The sequence below is a fragment of the Alnus glutinosa genome, chromosome 5 (assembly GCF_958979055.1).
Source record: "Alnus glutinosa chromosome 5, dhAlnGlut1.1, whole genome shotgun sequence".
Classification (NCBI taxonomy): Eukaryota; Viridiplantae; Streptophyta; class Magnoliopsida; order Fagales; family Betulaceae; genus Alnus; species Alnus glutinosa.
The window spans coordinates 27,531,227-27,554,705 of NC_084890.1; the positions used below are offsets into that span (position 1 = coordinate 27,531,227).

The 23,479-nt window shown below is 35.1% G+C and overlaps 3 protein-coding genes across 5 annotated transcripts; all 3 read left to right on the top strand.

Moving 5' to 3' along the window:
• The first annotated feature begins 529 nt into the window (after window positions 1-529).
• Window positions 530-8,655, top strand: LOC133868356 (la-related protein 6A). The gene is made up of 11 exons (XM_062305227.1): window positions 530-836; window positions 1,687-1,768; window positions 5,300-5,394; window positions 5,494-5,565; window positions 5,648-5,727; window positions 5,858-5,942; window positions 7,351-7,398; window positions 7,493-7,558; window positions 7,636-7,773; window positions 8,052-8,145; window positions 8,253-8,655. Exons 1-11 carry the CDS (start codon window positions 594-596, stop codon window positions 8,390-8,392), a joined length of 1,143 nt encoding a protein of 380 aa, XP_062161211.1. The 5' UTR covers window positions 530-593; the 3' UTR covers window positions 8,393-8,655.
• Window positions 8,656-10,280: 1,625 nt separating this feature from the next.
• Window positions 10,281-15,190, top strand: LOC133868318 (phospho-N-acetylmuramoyl-pentapeptide-transferase homolog). 3 transcript variants are annotated; one of them, XM_062305157.1, is made up of 8 exons: window positions 10,281-10,672; window positions 10,815-10,889; window positions 11,111-11,328; window positions 11,678-12,128; window positions 12,244-12,308; window positions 12,842-13,035; window positions 13,733-13,978; window positions 14,883-15,190. In XM_062305157.1, the coding sequence occupies exons 1-8, from the start codon at window positions 10,541-10,543 to the stop codon at window positions 14,963-14,965; spliced, it is 1,464 nt and encodes a 487-aa protein (XP_062161141.1). In that variant the 5' UTR covers window positions 10,281-10,540; the 3' UTR covers window positions 14,966-15,190. The 3 variants fall into 3 exon arrangements, with proteins under 3 accessions (XP_062161141.1, XP_062161140.1, XP_062161142.1); XM_062305156.1 differs by having other exon boundaries at window positions 13,733-13,941; XM_062305158.1 differs by lacking the exons at window positions 13,733-13,978; window positions 14,883-15,190 and adding an exon at window positions 13,460-13,703.
• Window positions 15,191-16,720: 1,530 nt separating this feature from the next.
• LOC133868319 (small ribosomal subunit protein uS11x-like) lies at window positions 16,721-20,257 on the top strand. Its single transcript, XM_062305159.1, has 6 exons — window positions 16,721-16,881; window positions 18,482-18,601; window positions 18,692-18,737; window positions 19,183-19,268; window positions 19,594-19,723; window positions 19,983-20,257. Exons 1-6 carry the CDS (start codon window positions 16,879-16,881, stop codon window positions 20,048-20,050), a joined length of 453 nt encoding a protein of 150 aa, XP_062161143.1. The 5' UTR covers window positions 16,721-16,878; the 3' UTR covers window positions 20,051-20,257.
• Window positions 20,258-23,479: the final 3,222 nt, after the last annotated feature.

Here is a 23,479-nt window from a genome sequence, read left to right on the forward strand (position 1 = left end):
GGATGCAAATTGAATCAACAATGTTCGAGTTTTTCAAAAACAAATAAGATTTTATTCAATTTTTTTTAATTTTATCTCAAAAAGTTAAATTATTTTTACATATTTTTTAACTTTATTTATTTCGAAATTCGCATACTAAATTATAGTTAAATTCAGATTTTAAAAAATCGAACCCCTAAACATGGTATTAAATTATCATTTTAAAAACTAATTCATAACTTTGTCAAATGGTTGACTACACTTTTTAAGGTCAAATTTTCGTAACACACATTTTTAAACCTTAAATCAGAAGGGACCTTTATTGATAAGGTTAAACTAATCTAAGGGGCTTTGATACATGGACAACAAGTGTGTAGGTCTCGTCGGACATGTCTCGGAGTTGTGCCCTTAGTTTTAGAATTTCCCCTAAAGTATATGGCACTATATTTTTGAGTTTGTTTACAAGGTGAAATGACGAGTACATCCTTGTAAGCTCCACCACCATCAGTATAAAAGAGCCCTAAGCGTTAACCAGAGAGGGCAGGAGAAGAAAATGCGGGGTAAATAATTTTCGAGTTCCCTCTTGGATCGCCTTCGCTCTCTTCCCTCCTCCAATGGAAGGCCAAGAGGGTCCCGCCTCCGCCCCCTCCGCCCCCTCTGGCCCACCGTCTCCGCCGCACGATCTTGATCCTGACTCCACACCCGTCGGATCCCCGGACCACGACCTCGCCCTGCCCGAGATTCACGCAGTGCCGTCCGATGACGAACACGATCGTGAAGATCACGAGCACGGCCTAGATCAGTCGGGTGGGGCCGGTGTTCTCACCGAGGATCTAAAGCATAAGATCATTAGGCAGGCAAGGACCTGTCTCTCCACTCTCTTATTATAAGCTTGTTGAGTTTTGAACCCTAGAAAAGCTTTGTGCTCTGTTTGATTGCTGAGAAAAGGTTGAAATGAGAAATAGGAGTGATGTTTTTTACCTTTGAATTCGAAAGAATTTCCTCTACGCTTAGTTTGATTTGACTTGACTTAGGGATTCATGGCTCGACTCTCTTGGGCGGGTTGGATCGTTTTCTGTACTTAGTTTATGCCTGTTGCTTGTTTTAAACAGTAGAAGCTTTATGTCTTGTTTGGTTGCCTAGAAAATGCTGAAAAACAAAGAAATATGAAGTTCTTATTTCTACAATATTCTACTTTCGAGAACTCGGAGTTGCTTAGAAGCTCTTGTTGAGCTGAATGAATTCAATTTATGTTTGGGCAAAGTTTTGTCCTCCACTTATGGCTTCTAAAGCTTTGATCAGTTCATTGCTAGGTAGAAAATCCTTGAAACATGTGCTTTACTTTATTTGTTTCCTACTTAAATTGATTTCTTTCCTAGACATTGATTTTTTGAGGCCTATTAAGCGCATTTGAAACCTTAGTCACATACACGAATTCAATTTTTTGTGGGGAGGGCCATGAACATCAGAGTGCTAGATGGAAAGTTATTGAAACATTTATTTTATAATGTTTTGTTTTTTAAGCCAATGGCCTTCTGGCTAGATGGTAACTCCACCCCCATAAGAATGGGGTGGTGTAAGGTCATGGGTTCAAGTTCCTGGAGTCTGTGACTTACCCAATATGAGTTTCTTTGCTGGTTCTATTGTTTAAAATTTACGTGTAATGTAAGTCCTCATCTATCTTGGAATCATTTTATGGTTTTGCAGGTTGAGTATTATTTCAGTGATGAAAATTTGCCAACTGACAAGTATATGATGGGCTTCATTAAGAAGAACAAAGAAGGGTTTGGTATGTCCTGAGCTTTCATAGTTTGATTTAATATAGCTTTAGCTCTAGGTTGATGGTGCTACTGATAATGCTGATGTTATGCACCACTAACGCATGACACTTCCGCGCCAGTGCGTTAAAGATCCAACTGATAAAATCAAGATGGATGCTTAACTTGGGAAAAAAAAAAAAAGATCTGAAAAACTTTGAAAACCTTAATCTACTGAACTTTTAGCATACCTGTATTGGTACAGGTATTTGATATTTATCCCATGCTAGTTGAATAAGGTTTGTAGGCACTTGAGTCTTACAGTGTAATTGAAATCATTAGTAACAACTAGTCTACTACACACCCCCCCCCCCCCCCCCCCCCCCAAAAAAAAAAAAAAAAAAGAAAAGAAAAGAAAAGAAGGAAAGCAGCTAGAAAGAACAAGAATAGGGAAAATGAAGGTGATGAGTAAAGCAGGTACTTCTGACAGGTTGCCTTGCCTGGATGTTTTCCTGGAGCAGCCAGTTTTGGCTGTGCCGAGCTTCCGGGATTGGCCTTGTATGACAACACAACCAACTGCTGACTGATTCCTTCTCTATTCTTATAGATCATTTTATTGTGGGGAGAAGTTTAGCTGTGCTGAGATTCTGGGATTGGTCTAATTGACTATCACTCCATCTCATAGATTCATTCCTTTCTGGTTTGGTCTGTGCCAAATATGTTTTCACTTTGGATAGTGGGGCAAAACACTCTTAATTCCCTAAAAAGTATCCTTGTTCCATCCTCTTTCACTTAATTCTCACTTGCAGAGTTGAAAGGAAGTGTGATATGTTTGAAAATGAAGTTAATGAGTCAATATGAATCCATTAATTGTTGTCACATTAAAATGTTGGCTTTTCGAAAAGAGGAAAGCAGTAGATGATTTGGAAGGAGTACATATCAGATTCATAGATTTAATGATTTTTGTGTTCTGGTGGTTGGCAAGATGTGCCTTTTGTTAGACTTATATGTGTAGGCATTACTAATATAGCCTAGATTGAACTTTTTATGTCACTCTTTCCTATCAATATATAAAACCGAGTCTGTTAAGTTGCAATATTTTCTGGTCCTTGGATTATATTGTTTCATATGGGATGCAGTGGCTGGACTCATAGAAGTTTCTCAGTTTTTGGTTGGCTCAATATTTTAGGCTATGTTTAGTGAGTGTTTTGAGGAGTCTTTTCTCTTTTCAAACACAAAAACACACTTGTTAGAGAATATTACCAAACGAAACACTTTTCAAAAAACAAAACAAAACAAATTTTAAAAAAACTTCCCACGCCTTAGAGGAATATTTTGAAAAAACACACGCTTATTTTTCCAGTTGTAGAAATTTACTTGTTACTTACAAAAAATAAAAAAAAAAAAGGAACAAAAGAGAGAGGTGGCTGTACGGCCACCTGTAACAAAGGAGAGGGGGTAGCCGCATGGCTATCCCAACAAGATAGAGGACCAGAGGTGGTTGTGCAACCACCTCTCTTATTTTTTTATTTTATTTTTATTATTATTAGTTTTTTAAAAGTAAAGTGTGTTTTCTCAAAATAAGCATGTTTAATGTTTGTTTCTTTGAAAGCACTAAATATACTTATAAAAAAAAAAGCACTAAATATCAAAAAGTTTACTAAACAATTTTTGTACTTGCCCAAAAAAAAAAAAAAAAAAAAAAAATTCTTTTTGTAAATCCCATAAAAACAGAACATAAAAAACTCTTTAAAAAAAAAAACACTTAGCAAACATTGCCTTAAGTTCTAGAGGATGAGGCTTCGCTTTTGGCTATCCTAGATGCTAGCGTTAGTGAAGAGGAGTTTCATCAGGAATCTATGGTTGCGCGTCTAAAGACTTAAGGTAGGAGGGAGATGTTTAATTTGAAAAGCTCCATCAATTACGGTGATGATTATGCAACCTCCTGGTGTTGGAAATGCAAGGCTCACATGATGTAGTGTTGAGTGCTTCGGGTCTTAGGTCTTTTGGGTTTTTAGCGTCTTGCGCGTTTGTTGGGTCTCTTTCTTTTTGGGCTGGTTTGGTTGCTACTTGTATACTACCTGTGTATTTAGGAGCGCCTTTATGCTTTTTTAATAAATTTATTGCTTATAAAAAAAAAAAGTTCTAGAGATTTTTTCGTAAAAAAAATATTTTCAACTTACCCTAAATGCTAACTCAATCGGTTGAGGACTATGCCTCATAAGTCACTAGTTTGAATCTATCATTCTCCCTGTGGCCAATTACTTATCCCAAAAAAAAAAACTTATTTCAACTGAAAATATTTTTCGAGAAAATTGGCTATTTTGTTGCTGTTTGTTTTCAACCATGAAAATGGCCCAGAAAATATTTTTTGGTGGTTGGCTCATATGGAAAATCACCAAATATTTCTTATATTTTCATATAATCATATTAACTTGTAAATAACAACTTTCATCCACATTATAAAATATTAATATAAAACAACTTAAAAAATCAACCTAAAATTTTTTATTAATTAAAATATACACATATTGACTAATAAGAAATCATAAATGTATAAACCTATAAACAATATACTTTGAAGTTGGGGAGAGCCATAAATAACTTCCAACACGTTCAAAGTACCATAAAAAATTCAACTGTAAATATCACCATTCAAGTTTAACCATAAATATTACAATCAAGTTTTGCCAAGATACTACCAGTCTACCATCCAAGTTCAATCATGTATGTTACAATCAATTCAGTATTCTACTACATATCCATAACACTCAAATTCTATTCTCCATCGTAGTTGAAGAAGTTGTCCAATCAAATCTTTTGACGTTTAGCATTATTGGCCAAAGAAATTCTTGCAACCTTCTCATCATGCATCAAATGCTCGAATGCATATTCAAGCATAACATCATCATATCCTTCCATCTTCATCACTTCCCCTCTCAAAGGCGATCTGCATCAACTGTTTAAGAAAGTGACTATGAAATCTTTCTTTTCATTGTGGAGGGTTGATAATGGGTTTGATCACAGTAGACTGTTGAATGGCATATGTTGTAGGCATAGCATTGTATTCATATCTCCTCATCTAGACGCATTTACATGTCTGTAATTAAACTGGCTGACCTTTTTTGTTACCACTTTTGTAATTGAGAGTCATTCCTTTGATGATGGTTGGAATATGGAAGACCAACATAGGAGCTCTCTCTCTCTCTCTCTCTCTCTCTCTCTCTCTCTCTCTCTCTCTCTATGGTTGTGAGCCCCCCCGGGGGGGTGTTGGAAACTTAGGGACAGTTACGCCCAAAAGTAATTAGCAATTTATGTATGTCTGTCATGTCTATTTTAATGTGTGTGTCATTGGTATGTAAAAAAGATGGAATATGCAAGTAAAGAAGACCAGTAGTTGTACCATTTTCTTTGTGCCAATTTAGTTGCGATCTGTTTAACATTACATTTTTTGTTACGTATGGGTTAATTTCCCATTTTGTTTTCATACATATATATATATATATATATATATATTTCTCATTTAAACGAGTTTAATTATTTTTGGCATATTGTCCTTGCAGTTCCTATGGCAGTTATTGCTTCTTTTAGGAAAATGAAAAAGCTCACCCGGGACTATTCAATGATAGCGGCTGCACTGAGGGAATCTTCTTTCCTTGTAATCTTCCTCTCTTCTTTCCTTTATTTTTTTAGGTGATGATGGAGTGGCCTACATGCTAAAAGTCATAATTCTAAATTTCTTACTTCACAATTGCAGGTTGTGAGTTCAAATGGGAAGAAGGTGAAGCGACTCCATCCTCTTCCACTCACTGAGGTTAGGGATCCAAAGGTATCACACTGAGGACGTTGATAGTTTTCACTCAGATGTGTTATTTATTGTGTTTGTGTAGAATCTAATTTGTGGACCCTAGTTTTACACTGTTTTGGTAGAACATCTACCAGAGGATCATTCAGTGGAAAACATTCAGAGAATATTTGGTGAAGCTGGAAAGTATGTTTTCTCCCGGATTTCTGTTTTCCACGTTGTCAAATCAATGCTTTCTCTCGCTTCATTTGTTTCATTTTTCATGTTGGGGCCTTCTACATTTTACTGATTCTAGAGTTGCGTTTTAAATTTCCAGTATCAAGAATATATCAATTCATGACCCCCATGCTGTAGAAGAGTCAACTAAAGGCAGCAAGCCTGATATGCTGATCAGTAGTAAGGTTTGTAACCAGAAAATTTGACTTCAATGTCAAATAGTTTTTTTGTACATCATTTACTTATCCTAAAAGTTTAAAATTTATGCATTGATTTTCCCTCTTCTTCCAATAATATTCTTTAGTATTGTCTATTTTTAATTTGGAGTTTTGTTTCCTGACTACATTGGATTATGACAGATTAGATTTTCTTGCATTAAGAAAAATGGTGAGATTTACTAGATATTGGTGAAAGTAATATGCTTCTTTTAACTGGAACTTTCAAGTGGATTGTGTTTTTTATGATTACCTCATAGAGGGGTACATGCCCTTGTAGCTGATGAAATAAATGGCATAATTGACTCATCAATAGATAAAGAGATCAGAAACTGCATTGATAAGTGATTTGATCTCAGTAAGAGAAACTTTGGTCCTTGACACCCGGAATTGATTAGGTTTCCTCCTCCCCCTTGATTATTTTTTTTAGAGCCTTTATTGCATATAGAGGTGAAGATAAGTTCTGTTGGATTGCTTTGGAAATACAATTCTTTGAGGTTAAATTTTTTTTATAAAGTCCTCCCTTTCAACGCTGACTCCTCCCCATGGAAGAGCATATGGAGGTCTAAGACTCTGTTGAGGGGGGCCTTCTTCACTTGGATGATAGCTTGAGAAAAAATTCTCGAGCTGGAGAATCTTTTCAAATGTCACGTTTAGTAATGAAGTGTTATGTACAAAAAAAGAGTGGAAAAACTCATGATCATCTCTTTCTTCACTATGATATCGCGAGTGTTTTGGAATTTGGTTTTGCAGATGTTTGGAGTAAAGTGAGTTATGCCTAGACGAGTAGTGGATCTCTTGGCATGTTGGAAAGGAAGGGTCAGTCAGAGAGATGTTAAAATCGTTTGGAATTTAATCCCTTTATGTTAAATATGGTGCATTTTAAGAGAAAGGAATGTGCGAAGATTCAAAGATTGTGAGAAGACGAGTTTGAACCTAAAGCTTTGTTATTTTTTTTTCAAATCCTTGGTTGAATGGATCTCTGCTAACGCCTTTCTCAATATCTCTAACTTTGTAGACTTTTGTTTTCTCTTTTTCATTCTTGATTTTGTTGGATGTTTTCTATTGTATACTCCTTGTTTACTTAGGTTGCGTCCCTTAAGCTCCTTTAATAAATTACTTATAAAAATAAAAGAAGCCTGGATTGCATATGGACAAGGCATAGTATTTTCTGAAAATGGAAGCTCTCTGTTCGTGGCGTTCTTGAATTAAAACTCTTCTGCCAGCTTTGGCTTTTTTCAGTGGACGATTTTCCTAGGAGTTAATTCCACAAATAGAGGCTTTCGATAAACGTCTGACATTTGTGGAATGTTATATAATGAAGGTTGTTTTATTTTGTCTGCCAGCTTTATTAATTTTATCTGGTTTTTGTATGTAGTTACATGTTCTTGTGGAGTATGAGACTGTAGACTCTGCTGAAAAAGCTGTGAGTGTCAAGTCCTCAAGTAAATATTTTGGATGGGTTTTGTTGCTCGGATAATTAAACACTAAGGGTTTGGCACTTCCTGGTAATGAATCAGGTGGCTACTTTGAATGATGAAAGGGACTGGAGAAATGGCATGCGGGTCAAGCTTCTTAATCGAGTGGTAATTAGTATGACCTCTCATGATTGCATATTTATTTTTGGCCAAAACAGGTACCAATGTTAGTTTACCTGTTTTAGGGCAAGTATGGGCAGAGAAGGCAAGCATGGAGGGGATATGATTCCGAGAAGAATACTACTAGTCGAGGACCCGATCATACTGGAGATGAGGAAAATCATAACTTAAGCGAGCATCTTGATGATACACCTGATGAAGAGGTCAGTGGTGCCACTTCATTTTTTTAAGCATATATAAATATTTTCTGTTAAAGCCATTGAGAGATTGAGGCCCTTCTCAAAATTTGCATTTGAAGCATATTGTTGATTGAGCTGTATCGGCAGATTATACGCCCTTCCTTTCAAGGGAGCCCTGCTATGAGCTATTGGAATTTCATGAATTTGTTATTTTCCGCCAACCTTTGATCTTGTAAGAGGATCTAGATGGTAAAAAGAAAAAGAAAAGAGAGATTATCTTTGTTCTGTCTTCTTCATTTCAGGAAGCGGATTATCTGTCCAAGGAGAGAAATGGGCATAGAGGTCGTAATCGAGGGAAACCAAGAAGGCATAATTATCGTGGCATCAACGGGCTGGGTATCTTGACAAAAATTGCTGCCTCTTGCTTTTTGTTCATTTCCCTTTCTTTCTTTTTTTTAATCCCATTGAATTGAATTTTGACATTTATTTTTTGTTTCCCTTAGGGCACGGAAGTACTTCGTCTACTCATGTTATTGAAGCTTCGAAGCCACCTCCTGGCCCAAAAATGCCTGATGGAACTAGGGGATTCACAATGGGGCGTGGTCGGCCGCCCATTTCCAATCAAACTCAGCAAGTGTTTTGATTAGCAGATGGGGGGGAGTGATTCTTGTGTTCTGTGCTATTTTTCCATTCGGTGATCTTGGGAGTTTGTAGTGGGGTTTGAATGTTTGATTATATATGGAACTCTTGGAATTATCAAATTTTTGTGATGTTTCCATTGCTTATGAATTCTGTAACTGTTAGAATTGCTTGTATAGTGTTTACCTTTGGTCACTCCTTTGACATAGTATGCATCTTTCCATTTTACCACTGGATAATCATTTATTTTGCTGAAAACTTTAACTTAATCCTCCGAACTTTCATTATTTTTGCATTTACTCTTTTAAATTTCAAAAACTTTCAATTTAGTGTATTTATATTTCATTTTTTTTTTTTAATTTCACTCCTTTAGGGTTTTTTGCTAATGAACCGTCACAAATTTGCCAAGTCGTCAAAAGTTATAAAAATAAGGGATAAATACTCCATTGGTACCTGAGTTTTACGTGTTTTTAAATTTAGTACCTCAGTTTTGTTTCGTATCATAGGTGGTACCTGAATTAAGGGTAAAAACCCATTTGGTACCTCTGTTAGATTTTCCGTCCGAATTTTAACGGCTAGCCACGTGTCAACCGCTGAGGTTGACACGTGGCACTACATAAAAAAAAAATTAAAAATTAAAAATTAAAATCTTTAGAAAATGATTAAAAATAATAAATTTTTTTAAAAAAAATTAAAAAAAGAAAAAAGAAGAGGGGTGGCTGAGCCACCCCCCATAGGGGGTGGTTCGGCCACCCCACAGTTGAAAAAGAAAAAAAAAAAAAAAAATATTTTGGAAGGGTTTTGGCCCTAGGGGGTGGCCGAACCACCCCCGTGGCCCATGGGGGTGGTTCGGCCACCCCAAGGGCAAACCCTCAATTTCTTTTTGGATGGGTTTTGGCCCTTGGGGGTGGCTCCACCCCCAGTCCGGCCGGTCTGGGGGTGGCTCCACCCCCAGTCCGGCCGGTCTGGGGGTGGCCGAACCACCCCCTAGGGCCACGGGTTTAAATCTCGACTTTCATTAAGGGTCTGTTTGGGTTTGTGATTTAAAAAAGTGCGATTTAAAAATAACGATTTTAAAATGTGCTATTTAAAAAAAATAATTTTTAGAAACGTAGTTAAGCGTTTGGGAAAATCGTAATTTGGCATTTTAAAATTGCAGGTTAGCCTTTTAAAATACTGCGTTTTCAAAAAAGCACCTCATTGCCTATGATTTGAATAAGCACTTTTCTGCATTTTCAAATCGCAATTTTTTAAAAATGCAGTTTTCAAACGGTTCATTTTCTACGATTTAGTTTAAAATCGCACTTTTTTTCTACAAAATCGCAATCTCAAACGCACCCTAAAAATGAAAGGATTCAAATTTGAGGAATCATTGGACATACACTACTTAGATTCAAAAAAATATTGAAAAGGGTTCTCATCACCATTTTCAACTCTATGTTGCAAAAAATATATGTTGGTCCCCCTAGTGACCCTAATGAGGGGAAGTTTATTGCTGCTTTGCTTGCTGTCAATGCTACCTTAGAACAGAAGATTGACAACATGACTCTTGAAGGGGACTCCCTAGCTATGGGGCCTATGGCTCTTAGATTGCGGATTCACCGATTCAGCCACTTTACTATCGTTTGGAAGATATCCACCAACTCACCAAGCTCTTGGACATCCTTGCCTTGTTTGGCTCATCTAACATTTGGACAATCATCAAGGTTTAAAATAATTTTATATGTCATATAAATATTTATTAAGTGTCCATCAAATAATGAGTTAACTTTTAAAATTATCGTTAAACATACAATTGATCAAATAAAAATTTTAAAAATCACTTCATTATTTAATAGACATTTATATAACATATAAAATTATTCAAAGTTCGTAATGGAGAAGGACAGAGATAGATCTAGTCCCGGGTGCCACGTAACCCAGAGATGTCAACCCTTCACGTTCGAACATGGCGCGTGAATCATTTCAATGTCGAGAAGTGAACTTCGAAGTCGCCGCCTCCTCCTCTCCCTTCCCTCCACCGTACTCTCTACAGTGTGAGGTATAAACGGCCTCCTAACTCGAATATCCCTTTCTCTCTTTCTCTTTTAATGGCCTCCTTTCCCTCACCAACCTCTTTTCCGAGATCTGATCCTCCGTCATCGCCGTAGCCATGCCATCCCATTCTCATTCTCTGAAGCTCAGCCATCTCTCTCGTCCAGGGCTTTTCCGATTGCCAAAACCGGTTTCGCTTTCTGCGCCCACACGCTTTCGTTCCGCATCGCCTTTTTCGCTTGATCTTAAGGTATGCTTTTTGTTTGTGCAATGTTCGGTCACTGAATAATTGTTTTGAGCGAAACGGAGCATTTTCTTTTGCTTTATGGCTTTAATCAATGCATTTATGGTTTTGTAGTGTTGGATGTTAATGAACGCGTTGTTTTTTGTAGTTAAGTGCACCGATTGTTCGAAGACATGAGTGCCGATTACGAGACAGGCTTGTTCGATTTAAGGTCTTCGATGAGGTATTCTTTTTGGCTCTGAGTTGAAGGCTAAGTGTTGTGCAAATTTTACTTGGTAACTTGTTTGAGCTTGTGTGCTACTCTCTGTTGCACTCCAAGATTTATTTCCTTGTGTTTATCTACTTGATATTTTGGTTTTTCGTGCATCTCTAGCCAATTAAGAGCTGGTTGTCGTTGTAGAGATCATGGAAATTGTGTACTTAGAGATATGTTTTGTTCTATAGGATTCAGTGGGTATACCATTCCTTGATGACTGGAGCGACGGTGATGGGGCGGCTGGGTACGTGCTTTCATCCAGTGAGGATGAAGAGAGCGATGAAGAAATTGTGATATATCCTATTACTGATGATGATATGCCTAGAGTTAGGGTGTCAGCTGATGAGGCTTTTGCAATGACTACTCAACGGTTTGCAATGCTTGGAAGAAAACGCAGGAAACAAAGGCAAGTATGCCACTGTAATAATTACAACAAGTTTTGTTTGCATTCCGATACCTATAGTGGTTATATGGGTTCTGTTTGTGTTCCGCTCAAGGTAGTTATTGGTGGGAACTTTGATTGGTTATATAAAAGTGAATTCCCTGCATCTCCGTCCCTCCATTATTTGGTTTTGTCCTTGAGTAATGTTTTAGTACTGAATTTGAGTGTTCATAATTGTAAATCATGTGGCTAAATGTACTTATTATGGTCTTCTTTCTGCTTTTTGGTTGCTGAGTTTCAGTTGGTTGTATTCATGAGAATTCTTTATAGTTTTTCTTTATTTTGATCTTGGTATTTTGCACACCAATTGCAGGAATAAATTTGGGGTTTTAATCAGTGTTGGACTCATAATCTTCTTGTCGGTGCTTCTTTTATTCGTGGATTGGTGTGCGTGGCGGATTGTCAGGCTGCCTTTAAAACCATTTTATTTGACCCGCCCATTTCTTATATCAGCCATTTTAGTCTCTTGTGCCGGCTATGTTTGTGTCCCGTTACTGTATATGTTAAAGATCCATCAAATAATCAGGAATGAAGGGCCTGCTAGGCACTCCTTAAAAAAGAGAACTCCCACGATGGGTGGATTATTTTTTGTTCCTATTGGCGTAACTGTTGCAAGATTCATTGCTGGTTTTTCTTCCACTGAAGTGTCTGGAGCAGCGGTAGCAACTCTAGGATTTGCTGCAATTGGGCTAGTCGATGATATCTTAACCATCATCAAGAATCATAATAGTGGCTTATCAGCATGGGTAAAACTTTTGTTGGAGGTGAAGCTTTTTTCTCAGATTCCTTTCTTTTTGGTTTTAATATGCTTATTGCCTTTTGAATTGTAGTCAATTCTTATTAAACTTGCGAGTAATTTTAAGTTGTGATACTACACAGGTAGCTGTTGGGACCGGGTTTTCATTTTGGTTGGTAACCACAAATATATCGTCACCCTACAGCATGTATAGCTTCTTGTAACTATTCTGGTCAACATTTTTCTGATGGTAACTCACATATCTATTCTCATGATGGCAAACTGACAAGATAATGTCAACTTTTATTGTTTATTTAAATATTTAATTGCTATTAGATATTTGTGATACTCGAAAATTTGATGATCTACGTAAAGATGACTCAATATGATAAAATTTCTAAACAGTACACTGATCTTCCCCCTTCCTCGGCTTGTCTCCCTCTCTAATTGTCAATATATATATTTATATCAAGGAATAAGAAGCTGCAAAGATTAGCAAAAGTTAGATACCTTCATGTTAAGAGTAGTAATCAGTTTGGACTTCAATTTTAGAAAAATGAAACAAACTCTCTTTTTTGTAAAAATCCTGAGTTTCTTGCAATTTGCCATACATTTATAACCCCATACATCTAATTGATAATTCAGCGCTCAGATATTTGGTTCCTACATGAGCATCTATTTAATAACTGTATTGCATAAATGGTGCATTGATTTAGGTCCATATTTCAATTGGTATTGCAGGAAAATGTTGCTTCCTCTACCTGCACCAGTAGGACTTGTGTGCCTGGGAAAATGTTATCTCTTGTTGACTTCATTTTGTTTTGTTTCCATGGGGAATGGAGTTAACTTAACAGATGGTCTTGACGGGCTGGCTGGAGGGACTGCTGCATTGGCTTTTATAGCAATGTCAATCGCGGTGCTTCCAATATGTTCTGGTTAGTATAGATATGTTTAGCTAACAAAATATATTGAAGGGGGCATCTGCTTAAGAACATGTAACATTTCATTGATTTATTCTTGATTCATGGTTTCAGTCCGTATCTAATATATTGTAAAAACAAGAATATGGTAAAAGCAATGAAAATCTGGTCTAACTATGATGCATTTATCTTGGGCGTATAAGGAGCTGTTGTTGGGGAATGCAAATATGTCATATTCTCTCTCCAAGAACAGTTACCGATACTGTCAAACTGATATAACTTGTTATTGCCTTGTCTTCTTGTCAATGTCTTTATATTGTTTGGCTAACTTCTTGGGACTCTTATCATTCTTTAGAGCAGATCTCTAATATTTCATATTTATGGCTTTCAGATTTTTATTTGCCTGCCCATCATGTTACTTTGCTGGCATCTTTTATAGATCCGTGGGAGGCTAAATATCTGTGTTTCAATTTTGTTCCATCTTCATCATTACACTCCCACCAAGAAGGTGGATACATCATGCAGAACAGTTCCAGAAATCCATCATATTATAACATTGTGTGTGGTTGGTTGAGAATATCAACATGATGTTAAATTGTTCTTTGTTGAAAGTTTGATCTGCATAATATGCTGGCTAAAGAAATAGAATTGTAAAACTGGCCTCTTCTGGATACTTCTTAAGTGGTAACTATTGTTTTGCATTCCAAACCAGACCTTGCTATATTTGGGGCATCAATGGCAGGAGCCTGTGTTGGTTTTCTTTTGCACAATCGATACAGAGCATCTGTATTTATGGGTGATACAGGGTCCTTGGCATTGGGTGGGGCATTGGCTGCAATGGCTGCTTGTACTGGAATGTTCTTTCCATTATTTATTTCATCTGGAATATTTGTCATGGAAGCATCATCAGTTATTATACAGGTATGTCATGCTGGGGTCCTTTTCTCATCCATTCCAGGTACAAAATTCTCTATTAATCATTGGAATTTTCGCTTGCAAGCAAGTTCTACTGCTCTGACAACTTTTTATCCCTTTCACCACTGTTCCACTTGCCAATTCTATTCCATGGTCTATGCTGTCACTTTCAATAGGCCTGAGGAGAAAAATAATTCAATTATTAAGGTCCAATTAGTTGGGAAAAGGATCCATGTTGCCTATCCAAATTATTTGGGATGAAGGCTCAGTTGATTGGATGTTGATATTCATACATATGTACATTTATGCACACATCAGAATTGCCAAGCAAGTTCTGCTGCTTTGACAACTTTTTTACCCCTTTCATCACTGTTCCCCTTGCCGATTGTATTGCCAATGTGATCATTTTAGCCAAGGCTGAGTGGAGAAAAAGAATTCACATATTGTTTTCATGTAGCCTACCCACACTAATTTGGTAGAAGTCTTAGTTGAGTTGGTAACCATAGTATGTACTTTCCATGCACTCATACCGATGTATGTATTAAATTTTGACAGCTAGGCAAATGTTAAGAGTTTTGGATTAAGATTTCCAAGAGTTTTTTTCCGAGTAGATTTCTTTAACCATTGGTTCGGAATTCATTGGTTGAGATTTTACCATATCACCAATTCTCACTTCCCAACTATGGATAAATATGATAACTACATAGGTGTGATAATTGATGAGTTGTTAAAAGTGATAATTACTGATAACTGCTGATATGGCAAAATCCCAATCATTGAATTTCAAACCAATGGTTGAGATTTGAAGAAATCTAGTCGGTAGAATTCTAGGGAATCTTGATCCTAGAGTTTCATTTTATTTTTTGGTCATTGTCCTTTCAGCTATGTCCTCCATAAATTGCAATTTCCCTGTCAAATGGTAATGGCTGACTATACTTTTGTTTTAGGTATTGTACTTCAAGACAACAAAAATTTTGTGGGGAGCTGGGCGGCGTGTGTTCCGAATGGCACCCCTTCATCATCACCTTGAATTAAGTGGGATCAAAGAACCTATCATTGTTGCAGGCGCATATGTTATATCATCCGTATTGGCTTTATATGCTGGCTATGTCGGTCTTATTTCGGCATAACACCAGAAAAAAAGCCTAGTCGCCATCTCAATGATCTCATTCGTTGTACTCAGTGTCACCAAAATCACTCTTCTTTATTTAATTCTTTACGATCTATTACTTCGATGTGGAAGTTTTGTTTCCAATTCGCAGTTGTTTTCAAAAAAACTTGGCTTTTCTCGCGATTTTAGTTTATTCTCTAAGTTTTTTAAATTGCATTTTAACTCGATTTTTTTTTGGGCTTTTCACTTTACTCCTTTAGTCCAAAACTGATTAGGTGACATTAACCTTGTTAATGCCATCTAAACAGTTTTAGAATACGTTTGCGATTTCGTATATAAAATAATTTTTTTAAAAAAAAAGTAAGATTTTAAGCCAAATTATAGAAAATGAATTGTTTGGGATTAAAAAAATAAAATAAAATGCAATTTGAAAACACAAAAAATATGCATTTTTAAATTGCAGGCAAGATGGTACTTTTTTTTAAATGATCAATTTTAAAAGCTAAATCGTAATTTTGCCAAACGTTAAAATGGATTTTTAAATGGTCAATTCTTCTTAAGAAAATCAAAAGATAGTCGTTGGCTCAAAACTTTTCTACAACATAGAATGCATGAACTTGATGATAATATATTTAATTCTCATTAGTAATATATCACATTTTTAATGGGTAACCTTTTTCAAGCCATTCGGTGCCAAAAAAAAACAAAAAAACAAAAAGAATTAACGTAATTTTTGAATCTACAATTTGATCAAAATCTAATGGTAATCTATCATAAATCAAATGCTAATTTTAAAGGACACATCATTTTTTTTAAGGACATAAGAGGGACTTTTAGTATTACTCATTGAAATAACATAGGTATACAATATACTTATTTAAGTAAAGTTGAACATACTAAAAAAAGATACAATTTTCTTCTAAATTTGGCTAAAAGAAATTTCTTCAATTCAATTTATTAAATTAACGTATATCTTTAGATAATGTAATTCTCACGTGTATTTTCAATTCACATATGTATTTTTAATAGAACATATGAGATAATTATAATCACATGCTTTAAAGATAAATACCAGTCTAACAAGTTGTTCTAAGGACAAATATTAGTTTTTTATTAACCCAATTTTTTTAAAAAAAAATCTTTATTTAAATAAAAAAAATTATCACATTTAAGTAGAATGAAATATAACACTGACAAGAGGTTGGATCATTGGAGTTCTCCATTAAAAACACGAAATAAATAAAGGATTAACCACATTTACCCTCTCTGACTATCATGTTTTTTTTTTTTTTTGCAATATCTCAATATTTCAATTTTTGCAATGTACCCATCTACTAGTGGAGTCACAATGTCTCATTTTCACAACCCAAAAAACAAAAATATATACCATGAGATTTAAAAAAAATAATAATAATTTATCTAATAGGGGGTATTCTTGTCATTTTAGATCATGAAAGAGACATGCAAACCATAGATTAGAGGGATATTGTAAAAGTTGGAGTGACATTGTCAAAAAAAAATAAAATAATAATAATAATAATAATAAATAAATAAATAAAATAAGAGTTAGAAGGAGTAAATGCAGTTTTTTCAAAAATAAAATATTCATACATGATACACCCAATAAAATGAAGAAAGAAAATCGAAGGACATTTCTGTAAATCCAATTCTTCACTCACTTTCGTCGTGGCAAAAACCCTAGCGCATCTCCTCATATAAAACGACGCTGTCACAGCCTTTCACTCTTCTTCTCCTTAGGGCTTTCGCAGCTGAAAGAAGCGGCAGAGCCTCCTCAGAAACCCTAGACCTCTTAATCTCATCACTTGGAAGCCATGGTAAACTAAGATCGAATCCGATCTCTGCTCTCCTTCAATTATTTTATTCTGTACCTCTTCGTTTGCTTTACGAGTCGTCTTTCTCTACAGACGCTTTCAATTGCAAGTGAAACCTTTTAGGGTCGTGGTTTGAATTTTGTTTCATTTCAGATCTAGATGCTTTGTTTTTTGTTTGCCAGGAAGGTTCTATGCATAGTTTGGGAAATTGATTTGCATTTTAGATGCCATCTACAAAATTTATAATGTTTTTTAGTCTGATGGCCTTTAAAATGTGCACGGTAGGAGAAAAATTCTTTAAGACGGTTTGAATCTGTTTGTGCATTTGGTGTGATTTGGGCGTTGAAATGTTTTTTTTTGAAAGGGACGCAATATGACTTTGATACAAATGCTTTTTATAATAATAATGAGTTTTATTTGCCATACGGTAAAGATCTGAGGACGCGTAGGTAATTTAATTGAATTGTTTGTGAATTCCTCTTTTTTATGTGTAGGTTTTCTCTTAACAAATGTAGTATTTATCTACTTGCTGAAAAACAATGTTTGTGAATTCCTCCTTTTTATATATAGGTCACTTCAAAATGTTTGGGTGCGTTTGGGATTGTGATTTCGGAAACAATAAGTGCGATTTTAAACTAAATCGCAGAACATAAATCATTTGGGAACTGCGTTTTTAAAAATTGCGATTTGAAAACGCAAAAAATCTGCTTTTTCAAATCGCAGGTAAGATGACGTTTTTTTGAAAACGCAGAATTTTAAAGGCTAATTTGCGATTTTAAATGCTAAACTGTGATTTTACCAAACGCTTAACTGTGTTTTTAAAAATCATTTTTTTCAAAATTGCACATTTTAAAATCGTGATTTTAAATTGCACTTTTTGAAAGCTCAAACCCAAACGGACCCTTTGTTTCAGGCTTTCAGCCGCGTGAATGATAGAATTCAAAAGTAGTGGCTTTTGCAAATTCCTTAGTGAAGTACACTTTTGCATTAATTTAACCGCCTGTTTTTGAGGTGTTTATTGAATGGCATTTCCTAGCATGTTATGCATGTAGGTTACTTTTTGGGGGCTTAAGTAGGTAAAGTTTGGTTATTAGCAACGATACAAAACATCTCTAAGCGTGGTCTTTTATGCAAGTATTAACATGTAGAAAAAGTTAGATGTCATTTTACCTTTTATTTTTTAGGTCTGAAGATTGACTAGTTAGATTGAAACTTTTCTTGCTTCTCTTGTTCAACAGCCATGCCTTGTCTCATTTATTAAAGTTTTGAATAGGCTCAAGCTGGTCAGCTGTTGCAATTTTTAGATGTCAAGTGTAACTTAAGTGGATGGAACATGTGTAAAGAGTTATAGTCCTGCAGCTGGCCGAGTTGGTTGGCTCAAGTATTGCCAAGCATTAAGTTAACACAGCTGCATACATTGAATTAGGGCACAGTACCAGCTCTTGACTGCAATAGTTTGAGTGGTGCAAGATAGATTGTGCTGTACATTTTACCTATTAAATCCTTCTTGTTACTTATAAAAGAGAGTTATTGTTAGACTAGCAAGATTGCATGGTTTCTGACTCTGCCTGCTTTCATATGTTTTTATGTTCATGGGTGCTAGTCGAGGAGGAAGACTAGGGAGCCAAAGGAAGAAAATGTGACCCTTGGACCTGCTGTAAGAGAAGGAGAACAAGTTTTTGGCGTCGCCCACATTTTTGCATCATTTAATGACACATTTATTGTAAGTATAACATGTTTGTTCGGCGTTCTTTTCTTGAAATTAAAATTCCTAGGAGTGTGACTGAAGGTGTACTTTTTGTTTGGTATGCAGCATGTGACTGATATCTCCGGTGGTGAAACACTTGTTCGAATTACAGGTAAAGAAAATCTTTCTTGATGCTAAATATTGTGTATCATTTTCTATTTTGTTGTTTTTGTGTAGAAGCCATTAGTTGTGTTCAAATAGCATAGACCCTGCATCTTATAGTAATACTATAGGATCTGTTAAATGTATTTATTCTCCCTAAGAATTTCTGTATGCCTGCCTATTGTTTGGTAGGTGGGGTAGCATGGATTTTTTTTATGAGTAATGCTATATATCACACCTTTATCCCACGTTTATTCCACTATGCTGACGTGGTAGGGTGTAATAGACCCTACCACGTTAGCATAGTGGGACTATTTCTCCTTATGTGTATAAGAAATCTGGGAACCTTCATTTCTGTAATAGAATCTAAGATGCCGGAATATGTATGATTGTTTACATATTGCGGAATGAACAACTGCTTTCTTAGCTTGTTAATGTAATCTTAATATATTCAGGTGGGATGAAGGTGAAAGCTGACAGAGATGAGTCTTCACCATATGCTGCCATGCTTGCAGCGCAGGATGTTGCTCTGAGATGCAAGGTCTATGTCTGCTCTTTATATATCCTCTCAGATCTTATAATCTGAAACTAATTTTGATTAGATTTCTTTAGTTTTGGGAACTGAGCGCTCAATGCTGTTGATGTTTCTTTTAGAAAGCTTTATTTATTCATTTTGTTTAAAATGTTCCATTTTCAGGTTAATTTGAAATCCAAATATATTTTTTGCTGTATGGGTCATTCAACTTTTTTTTGTTTTTTTGAGATGGGACTTGGCTTTTGTAGTCATTATCATTCATCATTATGAAACAATATGGTTATCTTCGACTGCAAAGTCACTTTTCTATGTTTCAATATTTGAAAAGCAGGAACTTGGCATTACTGCTCTGCACATCAAGCTCCGTGCCACCGGTGGGAACAAGACAAAAACACCTGGTCCTGGGGCACAGTCTGCTCTCCGAGCACTTGCTCGTTCTGGAATGAAAATTGGACGTATAGGTAAGGCTCTTATTCCCTAGTAGGCAATTTTCACAATTTCAAATTGGTAATCATTTCCGTTATCCAACAACATGGCTGGGAAAATAGCGTTTGTTAAAAGATTTTAACTTAGGATACTGTTTAAGGAGTTAATTCAAGATATGTAATATTACGAGTACATGTCTTTTATGCATTGCATTTTGAGGTTTACTTTGTTTTGAAACTATGTCTTGTAGCTTGTTTTTCTGTGTGTTAATTTCGAATTTAACTTGTGTTTCAGAGGATGTCACTCCAATTCCCAGTGATAGCACTCGTAGGAAGGGTGGTAGAAGAGGTAGACGGCTGTGAGCTTTTGCTATTCTTATCCAGTCAGAGCTGTTTTTGTTCTTGCAATGCAATAGTTGTGTTTTCCAATTGAATTGCCGGACCTTGGAAATTAGCCAATTTTGAAACTAATTTGTAGTTCCGGTCTCTATGGGATTCGCCAAAGATTTATTTTCAGCGCATTTGGAAACAATTTTTATATAACTTAAAATTATGATTGCTGGCTCGACAGATTACACTATTCAAAATTGATGATGTTGCACTATCCTGCTCATATGCTAATTTTTATTTTCTATTTGGTTGAAAAGTGGGAATTTATTCATGTTTCTATTAATGTGGATTCATATATTATCAAAGCTAACTTGATTTTGGTTGCCGAAATTTTCTCTTTACCACTTCCTTCTGTTGTTCCTGACACCATAGTTTTTTATCGGGTCTTTTTCCCCCCCGTTGTTGACACAATATCTACACATCATTAAGTCACCAGAAGTGCCATTGCCTTTTGCTGCTGTCATCATCCTGTAAAATCCGCTCCTTGATCACGACCCTCACTGGTCAGGCGGCTCATATGTTCCCTGCAGTTGTAAGATTCAACGAGCTATTGAGATTCACTGGACAGTAAATTGTTTGTTCTTTCTACGAGTTGACACAAGTTTGTGCAGAAGTTTACTTGGACAGTTGGACATCCAAAACGACTACAAAATCAGAGTTCTATTGACAATCAATATAATGTGCTTAGGAAAAACTGATATAATGTAGAAAAAAGTTTTGATTTTTTTTTTTTTTTGAGATGTTCTATACATCAGCTTCATGTTCTTTTATACTCTCACTTTTAAAAATTACCATTAAATTTGAGGGATTTTATACTTTCGCTTTTGAAAATTACCATTAGATTTGAGGGATCTACATGCATGGATGCTAATAATGAATGATGATTTTAAAAAGTGAGGAGATGAGAGAGAGAGAGAGAGAGAGAGGGAGAATGAATCATTTTTCTTCTTCTTTTTTTATTTTTATTTGGAAAGGTGAGAAAGATGTATTTTGTAATGGGTTTTTGTTTTTGGAATAATAATAAAAAGTGAAAAAGTTATTATAATATTATTATAAAAAATAAAAAATAAAAAATAAAAAAAGAGGAGGAAGAAGAAGAAGAAGAAAGTTGAGGGGGTTTGCCAAACTAGACCATTGCCTTTACATAAAAATAATAATATTATTATTATAAACGAGACTCTGATATTTGTTTTCACTTAATAACATGTCTAAATGAAAGTAATAAAACATCTAGGCAACCTAACAATCTAGTAAGTTTTGTATTGTCTTCAATATAAGTGTGGCTTGTGTGGAGGTAACAGTTAAAATAGTTAACTCTTATCTATAATAACACAATACATCGATTAATAGAAGAAGAAGAGGAGGAGGAGGAGAATTGATCATAACACAATACACTGATTAAGAAGAAGAAGATGGGGAGGTGGAAGAAGATTTATCATAATAAAATACAATGAAGAAGAAGATGAGAAGGAGGAAGAGGATTTGTCATAACACAATACAACGAGGAGGAGGAGATGATGATTTATTGAATACTAATTTTCTTTTAGAGCCGAACTACTGAAAATAAGAATAAACTTCTGAAAAACAGTAATGATCCTAATGCATAGGCCAACTATTCTATATAATTTTAGTTTTTTCAAAAGGTTGGCCTGTTGTTTCGATTTTGCTTTGATGATTTTGGTGGCTATTGGCTAGCCCAAGTGATTTTGAGTTTATTATGAATTATTATTATTATTTTTATCATGATTTTTAAGAATTATGATGCCAGACCATGTAAATCTTCTTTGTGGGAGTTTTTGAGGGGATTTGAATTTATTTATTTATTTGGTTTTTCGGAGGCCGGGGAATAATGCGCAAAATGATTTGCAAGTACTCCAAATCAGAATTTGGGATTGTATTTTGGGTTAAGTATTTTTTGTTCTTTGGATTTTAACAACTTAATTTTTTTTTCTCCTTTCAGTTTCACTTTTCATTACACAGGACTTTGCTTACGGGCATACACCCAAATAGTACATCCGCTAATATGCCGTCAAGAAAACTAACGAAATTTCACGTCAAACCAATCAAAACTTGATACGTGTCATTAATCTTATTAAAAAAATTTAAAAACTAAAAAAACTTATATGTAAAAATCAAGAAAAAAAAACATAGGGTTGGCCCAAGCCACCCCTTTGGATTTTTAGTTTTTTTTTTTCTTGATTTTTACACTTGAGTTTTTATTATTTTTTTAATAAGTTAATGATACATGTCAAGTTTTGATTAGTTTGACGTGGAATTCCTTTAGTTTTCTTGACGACAGATTGATGAAGATACTATTACGGTATATGCCCATAAGCGGAGTACCACCCGATCGAAAGAAGAAAAAATAAAATTGTTAAAATTCAGAGGACAAAAGTATTTAAGCCTCAAAATTCAAAAACAAGAGAAATTTGCTGTTGCAAACTTGCAAGCTCAAAAACAACATGGTACGTACGTACTATTCCTAAGCTCTGGCAGACATTCCTTAAACAATAGGGTTTTCCACCCTATAAATTACAATCATGGTCGACTGAATATATTTTTAGAATATATTTACACAAATGATAAAAATTATTTACTGATTTGTAGTTCGTTTTAATAAATCAATCTAATAAAATAATATATATTTTTTAAGTAAGTGAGAAGCACATGCTATTAAAAAATATATATATTTCTCACATGCTACTTCCACAAACACCTTAAATTTGTCATGGAAACTTTTAATTTTGTGTTGGGTTTAATTTCATTAATATACAATTAATCCTTTGACATATTTAATCTCTTTAAATCAGATTGTTAAGAGATGTATTATTTATACATTAATTACCTTAGTGTACACTTAATGTACACCGAAGTGACGTACAAAAATCATTAGCAGATTGTTAAGGTAAATGATAAAATTGTACGGAGACATGATGACACATTGACACCATTGTTCAAACATGTGGTATGGATGGCAGGACTAATATTATTAATAATATCTCCCTCCTCCCGTAGACTATATATAGGGCTCGTTTGGCAAAGGAAGGAGAATTCTCATTCCCCTTTCTCACTTATCCCAAAAATAACTAACTTCAAAACATTCCAACTTTATATCACATCAATAATTTTTTTTATTATTATTTAAATAAAAAAATTCACTACAATACAAAATTTTTTCACTTTTCTGTACAAATTCTTTTTATACAGAAAGATGTTAAGTTTTGGAAAATGGCCGAGTCTTTTACCTCTGATCTTCCTTACTTCCAGAGATGCATGACAAAATCCCATGTGGAGAAGGTGTTCCTAGCTACTTGCGTTTGGTTCGTAATATTATTCAATATTCGAACCGGGTTTTTATTCAAAAACCCATATTCGGATCCAAGTTGAATAAAACCCATGGGT

Bases quoted from the DNA above. Each gene is read 5' to 3' on its own strand.
- LOC133868356 (XM_062305227.1), top strand. From the start codon at position 594: ATGGAAGGCCAAGAGGGTCCCGCCTCCGCCCCCTCCGCCCCCTCTGGC. The intron at 837-1,686 runs GCAAGGACCTGT...ATGGTTTTGCAG, and splicing joins AGCATAAGATCATTAGGCAG to GTTGAGTATTATTTCAGTGA. The intron at 5,566-5,647 runs GTATCACACTGA...TGTGGACCCTAG, and splicing joins CTGAGGTTAGGGATCCAAAG to TTTTACACTGTTTTGGTAGA.
- LOC133868318 (XM_062305156.1), top strand. From the start codon at position 10,541: ATGCCATCCCATTCTCATTCTCTGAAGCTCAGCCATCTCTCTCGTCCA. The intron at 11,329-11,677 runs GCAAGTATGCCA...CACCAATTGCAG, and splicing joins AGAAAACGCAGGAAACAAAG to GAATAAATTTGGGGTTTTAA. The intron at 12,309-12,841 runs GTATAGCTTCTT...TTGGTATTGCAG, and splicing joins ATATCGTCACCCTACAGCAT to GAAAATGTTGCTTCCTCTAC.
- LOC133868319 (XM_062305159.1), top strand. The intron at 18,738-19,182 runs GTAAAGAAAATC...TAATATATTCAG, and splicing joins AACACTTGTTCGAATTACAG to GTGGGATGAAGGTGAAAGCT. The intron at 19,269-19,593 runs GTCTATGTCTGC...TTTGAAAAGCAG, and splicing joins ATGTTGCTCTGAGATGCAAG to GAACTTGGCATTACTGCTCT.